We start from the raw sequence: 19,320 nt of genomic DNA, 5'->3' as shown, positions 1-19,320 counted from the left end.
GGGAGGGAAAGGGGGGGGCGAGGTGTACATGTCAGAATTTGGAGCAAAGTCGTAGGATTAGTACAGGTAGGTAATGTTAATTAACGGCTGGGTTTCTTGTACCTAAGGCATCTGACTATCTACCTGGGTACTACGAGTAGTTAGCAAGTATGGGGTCTCGAGTATCTTTGTAGTTCGGTTCTGCTGGAAAGTGGATCCCGAATGTGGCAGGTACTGAAAGAGATAGAGAAACAGGTACGATGCGGGCGCCACTGACGAAAGGAGCAAAAAATTGGGTTTTCACCAAGGAAGGAATCATCACCATTTACGAGTTATGTAAACCCCGTGTGTCCCGTGTGTGTCCCGTGTTGTCCGTGCCCGGGCCCGGGCCCGTATTCCTGGGGACGGATTAACGCCTGTGTCGACAACATGGGAAGTAAAAAGCGAATAGATGAACTACTCGGGACCGGGGTGATTTACGAGTAGCCGTACCGCTGTTGGTTTTGAACATAGGTAGGTACCTATACGAAATATGGTGGCCGCGCTACTGACGTGGACCGACGAAGTGAACTTATCCATCCAGTCAAAGACTCGTCCGAGTATACCTGTACTTCTACCTGTACTTCATCCACTTGTACTTCTACCTGCACTTGTGCTTCACTCGTGGTGCGCTGCAGTTTGTTGGATTGAACTTGTCGGTTGGACTGAAGTGAAATGTCACGGTTGTCCTGCCTGCGGCTGAAGTAGGGGTCGTGATTCTGTCGGGACCACCAGCGGGCAAAGAGGAGAGCAGGAGGGATATCAGATGCTTACCTGTGAGTCTTTGCGGGTATGGGCAGGTACCCAAGGTAAGGTTGGCAGATTACCAGCTGGCATGTAGGTAGGTATGTAGGTAGGTATGTTACCACCTACTAGCCGGTAGCTGGGAAGGGAGGAAAGGGAGCTTCTTGGCTGGCACATGACTCTCTTGTGTTCTCCCTACCTACCTAGGTGTCCGTACAGTGTACACCCGTCGCGAGTATGGGTATGTAAATAAACTTCTACTCGCAAGCTAGTAACTAGTCACCCGTGCAGTACCTACTCAGGAGGTCTGTGACTCGCATGTCCCTAGGTACTCTCGTGTACCAAGAGAGGTAGGTAGGTGTGGGTTGGGCAGCTCCCCCGCAGGAAATAGATCCCTTTTGCTTTTCCACAACCCCCGGTACAAAAACCTGGGGTAAACAAATCACGTAGACATGTTTTCGTGCTTTTTTGGTTTGAGTGGACGATTGAACGGCTGCTGGTATCGGACGGCTTGTGGCCCTCCGAGACACATCATGCATGTGCTGTCGTCAACTAAAGGTGAACAAAGAATCACAACTGTCATCATCTCAGGCCCAAAGATTTCTCAGGAGGACTCGGAACGGAATGGGGGGCTACTACATACTACCTAACATACCTACTTAGCTGGAACATGTTTGTTAGGAGTGGACAAGACGGAATGTACTGCACGAGGAGGGAGCGAATTCCCTCATCCATACTGCGATGGTGATAATGATGACCACCAGGTGACTCGTACGATGCAGCGCGATTAAATTTAGTCAAACCTTCAGGGAGTTTTGGGTAGTTGTAGAGGGAGCGACGAAGGGATGTGCCAAAACGAAAGCTGAAAACTTAAACGCCTGCATGGAGGCTCTTCAACTGCTTCAATTAGGTTCCATCCGTAATTTAAAGTTGGACAATTCGGTTTGGTCCACCTCAGGCTCGTATCATCAACCTTAACCATCGTACTCTTTGCTTCTTCTGGGTGCTTGCGGTGGCAGACGTAGAAATGTTTAAATTTCTAAATCGTAAAACCGTGAAAGATGCCATGGTGTCAGTCAACTCTCAGCAAGGCGGACTGGGTCTATAAAAGAAGGTATTAAAGGTATTGGTAGGCACCAGATTGAGTTTTGATGTGGCGTGCAATGAAGGCGTCAGTGGCACCGAAGAAATGCAAGGGTTTCACGATCACCTTGACAGCTTAACAACTTTGACAACCTTGACAACCTTGGACAGTTTGACAGGAGGATGGCAAGGTAGATAGATTATACTTTTGTAGGGGTTCAGGGTGGCGGCGCGCTCTGGCCAGATACAGATTCATGTGCGGTGGTCGGTACCTACACCATAGGTGGCTGGACTAATGGGTACATACACGGATACGAATCATGGTACTACTCAACGCCACATCATCATGAGAAGAAAACCAAATCCTGCCTGCCTGCGTAGGAGAATCGGATTGCCTCCCGGACTACGTGTCGGTTGACAATTCGGAGGCGAGCAGGTTTTGCTGAGGCCACTACCACATCGTGCTCGTTTACATACTTTTCTTCTCTTCAGCTTTGGCAGAAGCTTTGAAAAAGTCAGGTTGAGAAAAGGTAACTTGAACTGGGCAGGCGAGGCAGACAATGTAGGCGTACTTATGCAGGGGTTGTGTGGGCCAGACTGATTGATGACCACGTCCAAGGTCGGATTTGGGACCTTACCTCGTATTGTTACCGTGCCGAGACGGGGTGTGACGCGTCTAGCTGAAACAAAAGGATTCGAATTTCGGATTCGGATCTTAACCGTACAGGAGAGGCTCGGAGAATGGTGGTGTTGGTGTTCTCCCTAAGAATGGTGTCCTCCCTAAAACTGAGTACCGAGTATGAGACTTGATAAAATGATCGAGTGTGCGGAGTGCTACAGAGGATATACGACTGGGTAGATGAGTCGGACAATAATGCTTTTCACGCCGGTATGGCGCGAACGTTAACTGTTCGTAAGCATCAGGTTGCGAGGTGCCGGAGTCAGAGGTTCTTTCTCCGCCCTCTGAGAATCAGTATATTCATGGGTAATACAAGTATGCCGCGTGGTCTACCTTTGAAGTTGAGACGTCTTCGCAGATGCAGTAGGGAGGTCCTTGTGCACAGATGCAAAGTAAACGATTGAGCAAGGCCAGGCCTGAGCAGGGGGTGGCTGGAGACGGGATCTACAGATGTGATCTTGCCTGATCTAAAGGGGCCAATGCGACACCAGGAGATTGGATAAGATTAGATTAGTTAAGATTTATCGTGGGTGACCTGTACCCCAAGGAGGGAACCGAGGCCTGCAATCGGGTACGCGGCAGCCGCGTCCTGAGACTCTGGCCCGCGATCGGAGTTGCGTGATTTGGATCTTGTCTTAATCAATGCAGAATAAAGGACTCGTGCTCTGTTCTTGTCAGGCATATATCTTTGCCACTCAGAAATGCAATGCGGTTCCCACGAACAAAATCGTACAGGATATGAGTAAGTTGTACTCCGTACTCCGTACTCCGTACATGTATGGGGAAAACAAGTGGTTGGAAAACGTCGATGGGACACAAAAATATCGTACGCCGGCCGTGCACCGAGGTCCGAGTTGTGCTTACCTGAGGCTACCCTACTGCAGCACCTCACAGGCCGATATCGTCGCAGATGATTCATGATTATTGAAAAATTAATCTTATCTGATCCAATCTTTTCTCATCATGGATGGTGGGGGCGTTTTAGACCGAGACCACCATGGACTCATTGCCCGCAACGCCACTTGGGTTCCGTTGAACAACTTCTCCATTTGTAGTTATCGTACCCTCGTACGACTTCCAAAGTCATCGCCGGATCATTTCGAAAGTGTACGAGATCGTGGACAGGGTGAGAGACGCGTGATCCGGGGAAAGAAGGAAAGACACCCGGGTTAAGGAATGAAATGCCCAACAAGAGCCAGGGAAGACGGAATCAGTCCATGAATCAGCCCACATTCTGGACAAGCCTTTGACAATATATGGAGACCATTTTTGCCCATCTAATACGAGTAGGACTGTAGACCCATGGCCGATATCTACCGATTCCCGCAGCGGACATCTCATCCCATCTACTCGGGCCATCCTTCGTTCTTCTTCCTTAAGCCTCCCGCTTTCTCTCTTTCCTCTTTCACTCGTTAATAATCTCAATCACATCACAATCATTAGTCCGTTGCTCCTCGACTACCCTGTATCACCGCCTTCTACATCACACTCCTTTCGGCGGGTTCAGGAAATGATTCATCAATAAAAAGCAGCAGACGCAGCAGACGCGACTCGCCGTGTTCGCTTTCGCTTGTCTTGCCGGGGCCAAAGAAAAAGTCGCTGTCTCATCGCGTAGAGATACCAAAGTTGCCGCATCGCCCGACAACGTTCCGCACTCTTACATCATCCACATTTTCACTCCTCCTCCTCAACCACCACCACCCGTAAGTTCCTACAACTTTATCAGCTGCTTGCATAATGCTCTCAAATGCTTTTTCAAGCACCTTTATCGACCTCTCTGGATGCTTCAGTCCATGTTGAATCGCTTGCAGTTCTTCAATCATGCTTCCCGCTTCTTGTCCACTCAACATCTACCGCTATCTAACCCTCAAAATTTGACAGGTATTTCTCGCAGCTACCACTACTCGTACATACCTCCCCGACACAAAAATCTCAGGATGACTGGCGCAGCACACGCCACAATGGCTTCCGCCGGCCATGCAGTTCCTCTAACAGCACATTCGCACCCCGACAATCCCATACCAGAAGATCCTTCGCGGACTCGGAAACTGTCCACGAGCACATCGCAGCTTAGTCAATCGCCGATTTCAAGGATCACCACGACAGGCACCTACTCCGATAACGACGCCTCGAGTATAGACACCGCCCCTACTACTCCCGCCGAGAACTCGTCCGACGATTCCTTCGACGAACGACACGGCCAGACATACTCGAAGACTCAATCTCCTAGAAAGAGACGAGCTTCGACAGTATTGGTCTCTGAAGATTCCGAAGATGCGAGGCGGTTCCTGGGACAAACTGGCACGGCCACCGCCATGGTACAAAAGGCGTGCTGTGGTGGAGGTTGCTGTATGCTGCAAGAACTGAGAGCGAAGGGCATTCCGGGAGGTGCCAACCCGGTCAGGGAGCCTGACAACGCTGCCTACCGGAGTCTGAAGCTCAAGCTCGGCGCCCTGAGCATGGACAGCGAGCTGACCGGAATCGTCGACATGCCCACCAAGACAGTTACGTTCGAACCACTCTCTTCCTCTACAAATACCACCTATGCCCAACCGCCACAACGACACACCACCGAAGTTCTCAAGCACCCACCTAATTTCGTGACCCCTCACCCACCTTACCAAGTCTACTCTGCTCCTCTCTTCCACGCGCGCGAATTGACAAAACCCGGGGCCGAGAAAAGGACATACCATTTCGATATTGACGTGACAGATTATCCCGTCGAGGGCGGCGATGTTGATTTTGTTGTTGGAGGCGCAATCGGCGTATGCGCGCCGAACTCCCCCGAGATGGTGGAAAAGGTTTTCAACAGGTTGGGCGTACCGAGCTTCGTGCGGGATAAACCGATCTTGCTCAAGACCACGTCAGGAAGGTGGCCGACAATCTGGGGCGACGATGCTCCTAGAGAGCTGGTCACGACGAGAAGAGAGCTGTTGACCTGGTGTTCTGATATCCAAAGCTACCCCCCGACGAAACAATTGTTCCGCCTGCTGGCAGAATATGCCGAAGATGAGCACGAGAAGATGATTCTGATGTATCTGTCTTCGGCGCAGGGTCAGGGCACATTCTGTGACCTCCGTACGGGGGCCTACGTCACCATTCCTCAAGTTCTCGACGCTTTCCCATCCTCCAGGCCACCTCTTGATTTCCTCCTTTCTGTCCTCAACCAGCTCATGCCAAGATTTTATTCGCTTTCCCAGGACCCTATGGTTTCTTGTCAGCGGGACGGCACGCAATGTCGACGGCTTATTGAAATTGCGGTGTCGGTTCATGAAGCTGAAGACTACGCTACGGGCAAGAGGACGGGCGTGTCGTCTGGCTTTTTGGAGAGACTAGCCCAGCAGGTTATCCAGGCCGAGCAAGAGGGCAAAGATCCCAAAGAGCTTGATCTCAGAATTCCGATGTTCCGTGGACTGATGGCGAACCCTCTTGCCCGTGAGTTCGTCAGCGATGGACCGATGTTGTTGATCGGTGCTGGCGTAGGCGTTGCTCCATTCAGAGGGTTTGTTCACCGACGACTGAAGTCGGCTAACTGCGCCAACAAGGTGTGGGTCTTGCAGGGCATCCGGGACAGTCTACTCGACGAACTGTATTCGGGTGATTGGGGTGTGCACGAAGACAAGGTCAAGAAAGTTGTACAGTCTCGTCGCGGCGAAGGTCGATATGTCCAAGAAGAAGTCCGCCACCAGGCCGATTTGGTTTGGTTCATCATTAACGCTCTCGACGGACGTGTCTTTGTCTGTGGAAGTTCCAAGGGCATGGGTGAAGGTGTCGAGGCCGCGCTCGTCGACGTCGCCATGGCCAAGGGTAAATTGAACCTCGATGAGGCCAAGAGCTTCTGGGCGGAGAAGAAGGCGTCAGGTCAATATATTGCCGAGACTTGGTAAGGAAATGCATTGTCGGTGCGGGACAACAAGTCCACGTCTGCAAAAATTGGAATACCTCCTGGAAGGAGCATGGGAGCAAGGAACCCCTGAAGCGTTTCGAGTTTCCTTGTCGATGGTCAAGAATGACTTCATGTCGTGTCTGAGGTGTTCCGTTGTTTTCACTCTTCCCATGCATTGGAGGCAATCTACTAGCAATATGGTGTCGCCATGCGGCTACCAAGTGCAAGACACGAGAGGCTAGTTTCGTTGTGTTTTTTTTTGTGCTATCTATTTGCCATTTTTTGGGACGTATAGCGGCATGGCATTCCCTGCAATGGGGCGGCGTTTATCAAGAGGGGCCCAATAAAAAAACCGTGGGTGGCTTAACAGCACAACTTGGGATCTCGTGTGCTATTTGGAGTGGCAGGGTTCTAGACGTTCGGATGATTACAAGAGGAGGTCCTTTTGGTTGATCTTGCCTATAGATATACATAACGATTATTTTGATGAGTACATATAACCATATATGCATATAGGTATCACCGAGAGCATACCTGGAATTTCTTGGTGGCCCGTCCTCTTCTTTATGGTCTGAGGTGCCTTTTTAATTCACGACCTGATCTGATTATGACATATAGAGATGAGAAGAGACGAGATGAGGTGTGTTGACAAGGAAGCCGGCCGTGACGATGAGTGAGTGGTCCTCGGTTAGCATGTTACTGTGAAAATTGTACACATTGGATTCATCCCACGGTGCGACGAAACCGGATCTCGATGACGATACGACATGTCATGAGGATGGAGGGATTTCTTGAGTACTTTCAAGAGAGCAACATAGGCAAATCTCAAGGTTGACAATCGCGTTGAATGGGGGTAGGGTATTGTCCCGTCTTCTGTCCCTACAGCGCACTTCCGACCAGGTTCTTGAGTCTCGATAAAGGAAGGCTGCTTAGAGGTCGTCGCTGGGTCCAGAAAAAAGTAACTGCCTGCAGGGCATTCTGAGAAAGCTGGGATGGTCCGTCCATCGTCAATCTCTGACATTGGATGATATTATCTGTTGTACCTTCGGGACCTCTGAGACAACACCGCATTTGTAGGGAGGACTCTTGTTCTTGATTGTCGTAGAAAACATTGTTGCTCAAGACCCATCGATAGTATATATATACCTAGGTATATAATACAGGCACACACCTACCTGTAATATCGTTTTATATTTTTACAGAGCATCGTCCCAAGTTTCCAGGTGTAAAAATGTCCCATCGAGGGGACGGAGATGGTTCAGTTGTTCAACCTCTCGAGCCACGTAGCGCACTCATATACAGCCTTACAAGATCCCAGTCGATCACACCGGGGGGTACTTTTCCGTTCTCTTGACGGTGTGTCCTGCGAAAAAACACGCGTGCGCCAGCAAGTGATATCGCCGCTGAGTCGGCGAGTGCGTCGACGACGCCACGTAGAAGGGTCTCGTCGTCTCTACTCACTCTCGCGGTGCCAGGGTCGGTCGCAGTCGCACTCGCGCCATTGGAGGCTTCTGCGACTTCCTCGGAACCGTTGTCGGTGTTGTAGGTGAGTTCGAGAATCATCCCCCGAAGACTGAGCGGTTGGTTACCCCTCGGCGATGTCTTTACGTCACCCAGGCGGATGGTGTAGTCGCCGTTGTGGAGGCTGAGGGAAGTGCCGTTGTCGATTATGACGGACTGGCGATGCGCCCATTGCGGTTGAAGCTTCGTGCCGATAAGCTGGGTCAGTGTGTCTGTCGAAGATGAGGGGAGGGACGTGATTGTCAGGGACGGTTCCGTTGGTGTCGTCGTTTGTGGCTGAGAAGCAGAGGCGGGAACAGTAGCAGTGGGAGCGGTAGTGCCGATAAAGGACTGGTGCGGGATGTGCGAGAGGTGTAGAATGCTCGTGAACGTGCGCTTTGAGGTGTCGGTGTTGGGAAGGAGGGAAGACGTGTCGACAAAGAGACGATGATCGAGAATGAACGGTGGTAAGGGTTCGGCCGGGAGAGTGCGCGTTATGTGCGATATCAGGGTCGAGGTGGGGGATGTTTGACTCGGAGCGAGTGGTAGGAAGAAGAGCGCCGTCGAGGGCATGGCTGTCGTGTGTAAGAGTGAGGCATACAAGGGTTATTGGGCTTCCATGGTTGTCTTATGCTGCTGTTGTGATGGGCCAGGGAGCGAGCATCTAACGGTTGATGTTTTTCTTGAAGCGTTGGAGGTTTCTCCAACTTCGACTCGAAAGACTGTCTCGTCGTACCTCTGGCTGTAGGCACGCGAGGACCTTTTGTGCAAGTGTGCGGGGGCCACTGGGCCGATCGAACTGGTTAGAGTCCAAGCCCAGGCCCCTTGAGACTCTCGCGCCAAAAGCTATTCCTAGGTACCTTGCCTTAGGCCCTTAGCTAGGCAACCACAGGTAGGCTTCAAATGCCACGGGTCAGCAACAATTCCGGTCTACCTATAGTAGGTAATCAGCGTACCCCAAACGGCTACTGTACTCCATTCACGTCTAGACCCCTGTAATTTGATCGACTACGGATGGGGGCCGTCAGTGTCATGATTACAACCTACACATCTGCCTTTTGTGAGGACTGGAGGTCAATCTGATGCCTTTCATATGCGCAGCTCGCGGGACACGGATTGACAGATCTTCTCTGCATACAACCGCTGTTTCAGGATGATCTTGATTCGAAGGCTTTGGCTGGTGCCAGCGTTCTTCATCGCGTGCGTTGTATACTACTTAGTCCTCCAACCCAGCCATGCTCCGTCTTCATCACAATATCCTGGCAGCGCGTCCGGGGGCCAGCTGCACTGGACGAAACGTCCCGAGAGATATCCCATCACAAACCAACGAAGTCTACCCGCCGGCCCTCTAAGGGATATCCCCAAGATCCAATTTGGCTTTCATTCCAGGACCGAGTCGTCGGACGAGAAGAAAACGAGGGAAACAAGACTAGGTGTTGTCAAAGATGCCTTCACACACGCGTGGCAGGGGTACAAGAAACATGCCTGGGGCGCAGACGAGGTCGGCCCATTAAGTGGAACGGCGCGTATGAGTTTCGGCGGATGGGGCGCAACGCTCGTTGACACCATGGACACGCTCTGGATCATGGGTTTGAAGAATGACTTTGAGCAGTGCGTAGAGGCTGTGAACAACATCGACTTTACGACCAGCCGAGAAGAGACGATCAACGTGTTTGAGACAACGATACGATACCTCGGCGGCCTCCTCGCTGCGTACGATCTTTCTGGTGGCCAGTACCCGGTCTTGCTGGACAAGGCGCGCCATCTAGGCGAGATCCTATACTCCGCGTTCGACACGCCCACCCACATGCCCATGGCGCGGTGGAAGTGGCGCATGACTGCTGTCGGTAGAGAAATCGAGCCAAGCACCAACACTCTACTCGCAGAGATTGGCAGTCTGTCCGTCGAATTCACCCGCCTGAGCCAGCTTACTGGGGACATGAAGTACTTTGACGTGATTCAGCGTATAGCGGAGACGATGGAGTTGGCGCAGAACAAGACCAAGATCCCCGGACTCTGGCCGACCCTCGTCGATGCGAAGGCACTTACGTTTGATGTCAACCACTTCACAATGAGCGGCATGGCTGATTCGACGTATGAGTATCTACCGAAGCAGTGGCTGATGCTTGGGGGGCGCGACGAGAAATACAAGCACATGTACGAAGAAGCCATCGAGGCCGCGAAGAGATACCTCTTTTTCCGACCGCTCGTCCCCGGCGAGGAGGATATCCTGTTCAGTGGCAACGCTGCATTAACGGCACTTCAGACGATACCGATTTCGAGTCTCGAACCTCAGGGACAGCATCTTGCCTGCTTCGTTGGAGGAATGGTCGGGATCGGAGCGAAGATCTTTGACCGCCCCGATGAGCTGCCCATTGCACAACGGCTAGTCGACGGATGCCTTTGGGCGTACAAGTCCATGGCGTCTGGCCTCATGCCCGAGACTTTCCACCTCGCCCCGTGCCAAGTCGGGGTCAACGCGGCGCCACCGGGCAAGTGTGAGTGGACAGATGCGAAATGGTACGAGGCCGTCTGGAAGAAGTATTCCCCCGACCCTCCCAAGGACTCGACTCCGGTGGAAATGGGGAAGAAACTCGTTGAGCAGAACCATCTAACCCTCGGGTACACGGACCACGGGGACAACCGGTACATTCTCCGCCCCGAAGCCATCGAGTCTATCTTCATCCTCTACCGCATCACGGGCGACAAGAAGCTGCAAGAGGCGGCGTGGGCCATGTTCCAACGCATCAACACCGCGACCAAGACGGCCATTGCCCACGCTGCCGTGAACGACGTGAGAGCGCAGATGCCCGAGCAAAGTGACCGCATGGAGAGTTTCTGGCTTGCCGAGACGTTGAAGTATTTCTATCTCATTTTCAGCGACCCGTCGGTCGTGGACTTAGACCAATGGGTGTTTAACACCGAGGCTCATCCATTGAAGAGGCCTACTGCTTGAGGAGAGCAAAATTTACAAGGACATGGGGTTTTATAAAGACCAAGAAACCCCATGATCTATACTTATGGATATGATGAGTGTAGACATGGCTTGTTTGTCCGCCCACGCCGCTTCAAGGTCGAAGTCATGATGTGCGACGTGTTGGATGACAATTGGGATTTCTCGATATGACGCCATAGCTGGATAGCGTTGAGGCAGCTTTGAACGTCTTGGATATTCTGCTTGGTGACGGCGGTTTGTCAATGAAGATCCGAAGATGCCTTGCTGCAAATTCCATGGATAAAGAGACAAGAGACCAGGTTGCATGGCAATCCATGTCAGGCGATGCCAGCAAGCGACCTCCCCAAGACTAAGTATATTTCTCTGTCGGCCTCAGGAAGAAAACCACCATCGGGATAGGAGGATGGAGAACAGATACCCGTGGGCACTTTTCGTACACTACAAAAAATGATACACGCACAACAGCACAGTTTGTCGTGTCTGTCGTGTTGTGTACGGAGTAGCCTTGGACCGGATTCCTATGGAAAGGAGGATTGAAGTCCATCAAGATACTACTACGTAGCTTTTTTCCTTTCTGAATGACCTTCCTAGAATACAGGGAGATAGGCGCAGTACCTCTGCTGACGGCTCTTTTGCGGGCCGTCTTTAAACGAACAAGATCCCTAGAAAAAGACGTGTTCCGCTTCACATTCTTCGCCACGGTACAACATAACAGCACCTGGTCTATTTCTCTCCAGGGCGAGATATGTGAGTGACTTTCAAGCACAGTGACCATCACCACCACCACCACCACCACCACCACCACCACCGACTCAGAGCTCTTTCTGCCTTGCGGCTACCGTGTATGCATCGTCGTCACAATCCTTGGTTTTCCACCTCCTCACATCACACCGGTACAACTATGCACACTGAACCATTCACGGGCCCCCACCCTCCTGTCTGAGGAGGTCAGTGACATCTTGGTCCAAGTTCCGCAAAGCCTCATCGTTGAAAGCCGGGCCGCCACCGGCGTCGAGCTGTCCGAAACCCTCCATGCCCATCTCACCGAGGTCGGGAACCATCTCGTCCTCCCCGTGGGACATTTTGCGCCGTTTGGCTGTGCTCAGCCCGTTCATGCCGTGTTGTCCGCTGCTCGAGCGTCCGCGCACCAGCGAGCCTGCACCGCCAAGGTCAGAAGGAGTAGGAGTAGAAGTAGTTGCGGAATATCCTGGAGTGTAGAGCTCGGCGCCAGAAAACGAAGCCAATGCAGCTGCGATGGCTGGATTGCTGGCCCGTGGCGAGGCGGATGGATTGTAGCGGCCCACGTCCTGTTGTTGCGGAGGAGGCGATTGGAAGAAGCCGCCGTACTCGTCGGCACTTGGCTCGCGTTCGGGAGTGAGGGCCTCGATCTCTGGTCGTTGGGAGTGGAAAGCCGCGCCGCTGTCGTTCGACGGTTCGTGCAGGTCGGGGGACAAGATGGCTGACTCTGGATTCTCGGCGCTGGCAGGGACGTGCTCGGCGGCGGACAGACCACGAATGATGCCGTCCTCGACCTCGCGTTTCTTCGCCTCGGTGCTGTTCTTGCGGCTTTCAAGTTCGAGAAAGGTCGTTTCGTCCTTGGCAAGGGCGGATTTGTTGATGTCCAGAATGCGTTCGAGGTCGGCGATGAGGGCCTTGCGAGCCTTAATGCTGGCCGACACCGAGGATTCGGCAGCAGCGAGAGCTTTTATCAGACTGGACAACCGAGCTGCGTGGACTGGAGGGCTGGGCAAGACGGCGGACGGGTCCGTGAGCTTGATGTATTCGGTCTGCGCGGTGTCGATGGTCGGGCGAGCAGAGATGGTTTGTTTCGTTACGGCGGTTTGGAGCGGCGCAAGGGTTTCGAGTTCTTTGGGCATACCGGTTGATGATGACGAATTGAAGAGGGATTGGCCCATCAAGGTCTTCTTGCCGCCGCCGCTTGAGCCTTTGGTCTTGTCGACCTCTTCGATGCGAGATTCGATGGCTTCGAGAATCGGCGTCTCAAAGACATTGCGCGCGCGCCATACATCGACTACACGCCGAATCTTGTGCTGAATCTCGGCAGGAGATGAGCGATAGGCGGTCTGGATTGCTTCGGCCATAAAAGGTGAAAAGGCGTCTGGAAATTCAGTGCGCTTGCGTGCCCGCGCATTCTGGACGATGTCATTGACCAAGTAGATGAAGTTGAGACGTTTGGCCGGCGGTGAGTCGCGGAGTCGGGTCAGCCAGTAGTTCGCGATTCTATCTGCGTGTCTCCTGGGGATGATGTTAGATCTGTGATCGTGTGTATGCCCTTGTGGGAAATGTGCTTGACCTACTTGTGAAACATTATCCATTGTGAGACTGAGACGATACTATCCTGCGTCTCGTTCAGTGTCGACAGCTTGGCCTTGAGAGCCTCATCGCTGAACGACATCGTCGATAAGGTGGTGGCTTCTTACGGACGCAAGCGAAGTTGTGCGGTGGTGATCCGTATTGCTGGTATTGGATTCCCCAGACTAACCCAGGAGCGCGCGAGAAAAGATGACGAAGCTGTCCGGCAAAACGCCACAAGCCACTGAGCTCGAAACGAATACTACAAGCTACGAACCAATGGCTGATCTGACTCAAATACTGAGGCTGTCTATTTCAACTGGAATGAGCGATCGATGAGAAGTTGTTCGAAATCATGCAATAGAAGAAAACAACAAAACAGCTCAGAAAGCCCTGCTTGACGTTGCTGCGACTCGCCAAGAGGAATGGGCTGAGAGCGCCGCGTCACGTGTTTGGGCAGCTCTACGGTGGAACAGACGCGCCTAATATGAACTACTAAGGATTTCGTTGACTGCGAGATGGTAAGTAGCTGACTCAGAAAAAGCACCTAGGAAGGCTTACTCAGCCCCTAGATCGGCAGCTTCACTAGCCTTAAAGTTAGTGGACGTGGCAATGCCCCCGGGACGCCTATCGCCAGGTGTTTGGCTGACGCTCTATCCAGATGTGATGCGGATAATGGCACGGTACAGACATGTCCCCAGTACGTTAAGGGTGTGGAAGCCTACGTAGGATGGGACATGCCACTGATGCCGCTAGCTATGAGTCCTGCTTTCCCACAGCAAGAAGTGAGAATCAACGCTCTTGTATCTTTGTGACTTCTGTCCACTGACTAGGTACCTAGTTCACCTAAGTGAAGGTTGAGATCTGGCCAACCTCGCTCTGTCCCGTCAATCATTTCTTGTTCATACTTTTTCTCTCTTCCGGGTCTTCCTTCTGTGGGGGCCATTACTGACTGTCCCGCTTGGTTTGTCTGCTGTTGCAGCCTTGGCTATCGCGACAACGTTCTCTGCCCCGCTACCCTCTTCGACGTTTTATGTAACCACGAGGCTCCCATTGCCCTTGTGCACCACGGTGCTTGATCGCCTATGCTAAAGCATCATGGAAACACTAAGAATGCCTGACGACACACCTCCATCTGGTGACAAAGACCGATCACAGTCGCAAAGGGTGCGGCGCAGAAATCGTATGATCACTTCATGTTTGGAATGTCGCCGTCGCAAATTGAAGTGCGATAAACTTCATCCTTGCACCAATTGCAGCAAGTTCTCGCGCGACTGTTTATTCCTGGCTCCTGCTTTGGATTCGGTGTCCCAGCAACGCCTCAATGAGATCAAAGAGAAGATGGGCTCTCTTGAGAGGGTCCTCGAGCAGGATGTTGCCCGCAGAGAGGGCAAAAGTACTCCAAGCTCCAGTGAAAACTCGCAGAGAAGAACCTCGGCCGATCTTCCTGGGGGCGAATACAGCAGTTCTGACAATGAAGCTGCTGTTCCCGACGACATAAAAGGCCTGGAGCCTACACCAATGGCAGTGATCGATGGCGCTTATGAAGATGACACCAACGACGATGTCTTGGACCTGGGTGTCAAAATAGGCAAGATGAGGTAGGCCCCCTTGAAGAAGTTCTTCTCGAGGCGTGACAATACTGACAGCAGTAGGCTTACTGAACGGCTCGGGGGCTTTTTTAGACCCAGAATAGGCGAAGAGGTAGGCGATGTGATTCTGCACACCTGAGCCATGTTGATCTTCTTATAGGTTGCAAGCCAACTTGACGACCCAAATGTCGACCATCGAACGGCGGATGAAAAATTGTCAGCAGTACCTCAGCTTCCAGACCATGGCTATGATTTCTTAGCGCCTGGACCAACCTACATCGCCCCCGGTTCGGGTTTTCTCTTCGGCGATGTCGGCAGTAAAAGATCGCTCATCAACTTCCTTCCGGCAAAGGGAGCTGGTGACCTTTTGATACGGAAGTACTACGAAAATGTTCATTTCCCCGTTCGAGTGGTGCATTGGCCGAGCTTTCAACTACACTACGATAACTTTTGGACGGCAGTGCTTGCTGGGCTTGAACCTCCCGCATGGCAGCAATCACTTGTACTGGCAACACTGTTTTCAGCTGTAGCTAGCATGGCGGATGGAGACGTAGCAGCAATATTTGCACGGCCGAAAAGTACAGTCTTGGGCAACTTCCAAACAGGAACAGAAGTTGCGCTGAGTAAAGCCTCATTCCTCAGGGCCACGAAACTCGAGACGCTTCAGGCACTTGTTATATACCTCATTCCCATGTGTCGAGATCAGATATCTCGCGCACATTCCGTTATCGTCGGGATGGCTATTCGACTGGCCGAGTGCATGGGCCTTCACCGCGACCCGGAAGACGTCTACGGCCTTAACCCAGTGGAGTGTCACGTCCGACGAATTGTGTGGTTTCAGTTATGCGCGCTGGACTTTAGAACCTGTGAAACACAAGGTCCTAGACCTGGTATCAAGCGTGAGGACTACGACACCCGATTCCCTATGAACATCAACGATACCGATCTCTTACTAGCCAACCCTCAGGAAGCCAAAGACCAATGGACAGACATGACACTATCACGCATTCGGTTCGAGTGTCTGGAAATGCAACGCATCATCTGGTTCGATCGGATCCGATTAGAAAAGAAGAAGATATCCTTGACTCACCTCCTTGGGAAAGTCGAATCGTTCCGCCGAGCGATGGAGTCCAAGTATAACAAGACCTTCGATCTTGAAGTGCCCATCCAAAATTATGCACACCTTCTCATGACTCTGCTGATTCAGCGAATGTATGTCATGATTCTTCACCGGTATCTGAACAATGCCAACAATGTGGTCCCTGAGCGACTTGGCCAGCTTACAGTGCAGAGTGCGCTCAAGGCCTGTGAGAGTGCCATCGCAATGGAACGTCTGCCGTTGCTTGAGAAGTGGAAATGGTTTGGGGGTGCGCACCAGCAATGGCACATGGCTTTCCTCTTGCTAACCATCATCTATAATGAGCCGCACATGAGAGATGCAGACCGCGTCTGGGATGTCCTTGATTATGTCTTCGAGCCCGATCCAACCTTGTCTCGAACGCAAAGAGCTCGAACTATTATCGCGGCCCTCCGAGACCGAACTAACGTATACCGGGAACTTCGACGAATACGGATTCCCATCAGTATGGCAAACCGGCCAGCCAGCTTATCTACCGCGAGAATTATCAGTCCAAACACGGTGGGAGCCAACAGTGGTCTCCAAAGCATATCCAGGCCGTCCGACGCTGGGCCACCGACTTCGAATCTGGAATTACCGCCAGACATCAAGTATTCCACGGACACGACCTGGAGCTTTGACTCGCCAGCGACACTATATATGAGGAAGTTGAATTCTGCCCCAGTACGTGGACAACAAAGCGACATTGCTACCAAGAGTGTGAGCCCACAGCCGGCTCAACAGGTACCTACCCAGCAGCAAAAAGCGTCGCCTCAGCCACAGCAGCAACAGCAACAGCAACAGCAACAGCACCGACCGTCGTGGTCGGAGCCATATCAGACCTCGCCTGGTCAACAAGGCGACTTCAACAGTCCAAGTGACTCTGGTACGAACGAGTCATGGCCACCCCTAATTGCCCCTGATCAGTTGGGCTGGCGGACAGTGTTGAACACATCAAGTGCGCCATCAATGCCTGTCGTTTCAATGCCCTCCATACCAGCGATAGGAACGACATCCATACCCAACGACGCCGGGGATAATCCATATGGCATCGGCTCAGGTTTTCCGAACGACCAAGTGAACATCCCGCAATTCCAACCCAGCAACCCTCGAGGCGACTCTGTCATGTTGGATATCAACTGGGTAAGCCGCACAACGTTTTGCTTTTTCGCGTTTGGGTGCGGAAGCTAATATCTAAACTCCCTGCAGGCGGAATGGGATCAGTTGTTCCCTCCTGACGCGACGCCAGGTGTTTTTGCAGGCGGGAACGGATTCGGTGTTGACATGGGCCAGAGGATGTAGTGTGGTGTTTGTAGCTGCCATTCGCTGTCGTCCTGGCTGAGTGAGACGATGTGCAATGCTGAATCATCACCACCAGCCCGTTGCCCCAGGTACCTACCTATGTACGAATAATGTGCAGGCCTATGAGCGCTCACACATCATGCTTGTTCCTTGCCCGCCCCCATCAAGCTTCTTCGTAATGCATGATGTCAGTGGCCGATCGACGGAATCTCCGGGTGCCGAGGCGCCTGGATTAAGCCCATCGAAGCCTAACGGGACCCTATCGATGCCTATTGAAGTCTAGCTACCGCCTATCGACGCCACTAGGCTTGTGCCTCCAAACCATCTTCCACTTTCCAAGTTCCTATACGGAAAAGGATCCCTGGATCAGATATGACATGTTTGTGCATGAGCCTGTGCGTTCCTCGCATGTCGCGGCTCCTGGCGGCTGCGACGGCTCTTACGGCAGAGCTGGCCTGCGCACCTCACTGTCTCGCCCGAGGGTATTTACATGTTGCTTCTCCGTCGACTTGTTGATCTCCCTCCATTGAGTCGACCGAATCACTCCAAGTAGAGATTCCTGCTATAAATCTACACCGTAGCTTTGTTGATACCGACTCTCCCCTCTCCGAGGCTTCGATTCTCTGTGATACTCAATTAGCAAATCGATTCGTTCCTCTCGAGCAAGCCAGCCTCATTTCGCTTGTGTTTGGTATCTGCAACTTGTGCGTTGCGGCTCTTGGTGAGAAAGGGGATTTGAGAAGATGGCATCCGCACTGAAGCCTCCGTCGGCCGACACACTCAAATCCTACCCGTTTGGCAAGATTGAGCCAAACTCGGTATGTAGCGGCACAAGCCCGTCCTCCTCCCGGGCGCTCAAGTCACTCAACGACTAACTCACCACGTTTTCGAAACAAGACAAAATACTTCGCGTCCTGCATGCTAGGGGGCATCATAGCATGCGGGCCGACGCACACGCTCGTCACGCCTCTCGACCTGGTGAAGACTCGACGACAAGTCGACAGCAAACTGTACACCTCCAACTTCAAGGCGTGGCGCAGCATCTTCGCATCCGAGGGCCTCCGCGGCGTCTTCTTCGGCTGGTCGCCGACCTTTGTCGGCTACGCGTTCCAGGGCGCCGGCAAGTACGGCTTCTACGAGGTCTTCAAGCACGAATACGGCGACAACCTCTTCCCCAACGCGAACAGGACGCTCGTGTTCCTGGGTGCCTCGGCCTCGGCCGAGTTCATCGCCGACATCTTCCTGTGCCCGTTCGAGGCGATCAAGGTGCGCATGCAGACCACGCTGCCCCCGTACGCGCAGAACCTCCGCGAGGGATGGAGCAAGGTCGTGAGCAAAGAGGGCCTGGCCGGCTTGTACAAGGGCATCACACCCCTCTGGGGCAGACAGATCCCCTACACCATGTGCAAGTTCGCCACGTTTGAAGAGACGGTGCATTACATCTACAAGACCCTCGGTAAGCCCAAGGAAAGCTACAACAAGCTGCAGCAGACCGGTGTGAGCTTCTTGGGCGGTTACATTGCCGGCATCGCTTGCGCCGTCGTCAGTCACCCTGCCGATGTCATGGTGAGTAAGTTGAATTCGGAACGAAAAGGTATGTCATTTAGCCACTACACTCTCTCTCTCACACACATACACACACACACACACACCCTCTCTCTCTCTCTCTCTCTCATTTGTTACGATGTTTGGATCATCGTACCCCAATGTTCCAATATCGTGTTCCTCGAAAGAACAAAAACAAAAACTAACTCTCAATCTGCGCTATTAGCCGGTGAATCTGCAGGAAAAGCGATGAGCAGGATCTACGGAAACATCGGATTCACCGGTCTTTGGAATGGTCTCCCACTCAGAATCGCCATGATAGGAACCTTGACAGCGTTCCAGTGGCTCATGTATGTCAACCCCCCCTCCCCTTTTCTTTTCTGTCTCCTATTTTGAACATTGGAGCCCGACCTGTTTACTGACGGCTGCTCCCCAAAAAACCACAGCTACGACTCATTCAAAGTCTACCTTGGTCTGCCGACGACAGGTGGTCACTGAGAGGCGCCACCCAACCGAGCAATCCCCCAGCTCGACGATATGGGCCGTGCCAATAGGTACCGAAGTGAGCGATCATGAACGGGGACC

General features: G+C 52.5%; 6 protein-coding genes across 6 annotated transcripts; 4 read left to right on the top strand and 2 right to left on the bottom strand.

Annotated features, from left to right (window-relative positions):
* Positions 1-4,485: 4,485 nt before the first annotated feature.
* PV08_06015 (uncharacterized protein) lies at positions 4,486-6,411 on the top strand (the record flags this gene model as incomplete). Its single annotated transcript, XM_016380354.1, has 1 exon — positions 4,486-6,411. One exon carries the CDS (start codon positions 4,486-4,488, stop codon positions 6,409-6,411), a length of 1,926 nt encoding a protein of 641 aa, XP_016236181.1.
* A 1,265-nt stretch (positions 6,412-7,676) lies between these two features.
* PV08_06014 (uncharacterized protein) lies at positions 7,677-8,483 on the bottom strand (the record flags this gene model as incomplete). The annotated part of the gene is made up of 1 exon (XM_016380353.1): positions 7,677-8,483. The coding sequence occupies one exon, from the start codon at positions 8,481-8,483 to the stop codon at positions 7,677-7,679; it is 807 nt and encodes a 268-aa protein (XP_016236180.1).
* A 580-nt stretch (positions 8,484-9,063) lies between these two features.
* PV08_06013 (uncharacterized protein) lies at positions 9,064-10,866 on the top strand (the record flags this gene model as incomplete). The annotated part of the gene is made up of 1 exon (XM_016380352.1): positions 9,064-10,866. The coding sequence occupies one exon, from the start codon at positions 9,064-9,066 to the stop codon at positions 10,864-10,866; it is 1,803 nt and encodes a 600-aa protein (XP_016236179.1).
* A 917-nt stretch (positions 10,867-11,783) lies between these two features.
* PV08_06012 (uncharacterized protein) lies at positions 11,784-13,282 on the bottom strand (the record flags this gene model as incomplete). Its single annotated transcript, XM_016380351.1, has 2 exons — positions 11,784-13,122; positions 13,185-13,282. The coding sequence occupies 2 exons, from the start codon at positions 13,280-13,282 to the stop codon at positions 11,784-11,786; spliced, it is 1,437 nt and encodes a 478-aa protein (XP_016236178.1).
* A 995-nt stretch (positions 13,283-14,277) lies between these two features.
* Positions 14,278-17,190, top strand: PV08_06011 (uncharacterized protein; the record flags this gene model as incomplete). Its single annotated transcript, XM_016380350.1, has 4 exons — positions 14,278-14,780; positions 14,832-14,883; positions 14,932-17,031; positions 17,098-17,190. The coding sequence occupies 4 exons, from the start codon at positions 14,278-14,280 to the stop codon at positions 17,188-17,190; spliced, it is 2,748 nt and encodes a 915-aa protein (XP_016236177.1).
* A 743-nt stretch (positions 17,191-17,933) lies between these two features.
* Positions 17,934-19,233, top strand: PV08_06010 (uncharacterized protein; the record flags this gene model as incomplete). Its single annotated transcript, XM_016380349.1, has 4 exons — positions 17,934-18,008; positions 18,088-18,784; positions 18,962-19,085; positions 19,182-19,233. 4 exons carry the CDS (start codon positions 17,934-17,936, stop codon positions 19,231-19,233), a joined length of 948 nt encoding a protein of 315 aa, XP_016236176.1.
* Between the last annotated feature and the right edge of the window lie 87 nt (positions 19,234-19,320).

Source organism: Exophiala spinifera (assembly GCF_000836115.1).
Source record: "Exophiala spinifera strain CBS 89968 unplaced genomic scaffold supercont1.4, whole genome shotgun sequence".
Lineage (NCBI taxonomy): Eukaryota > Fungi > Ascomycota > Eurotiomycetes > Chaetothyriales > Herpotrichiellaceae > Exophiala > Exophiala spinifera.
The sequence above is the reverse complement of the archived record's forward strand: the minus strand, read 5'-3'. Positions and strand labels throughout refer to the sequence as shown.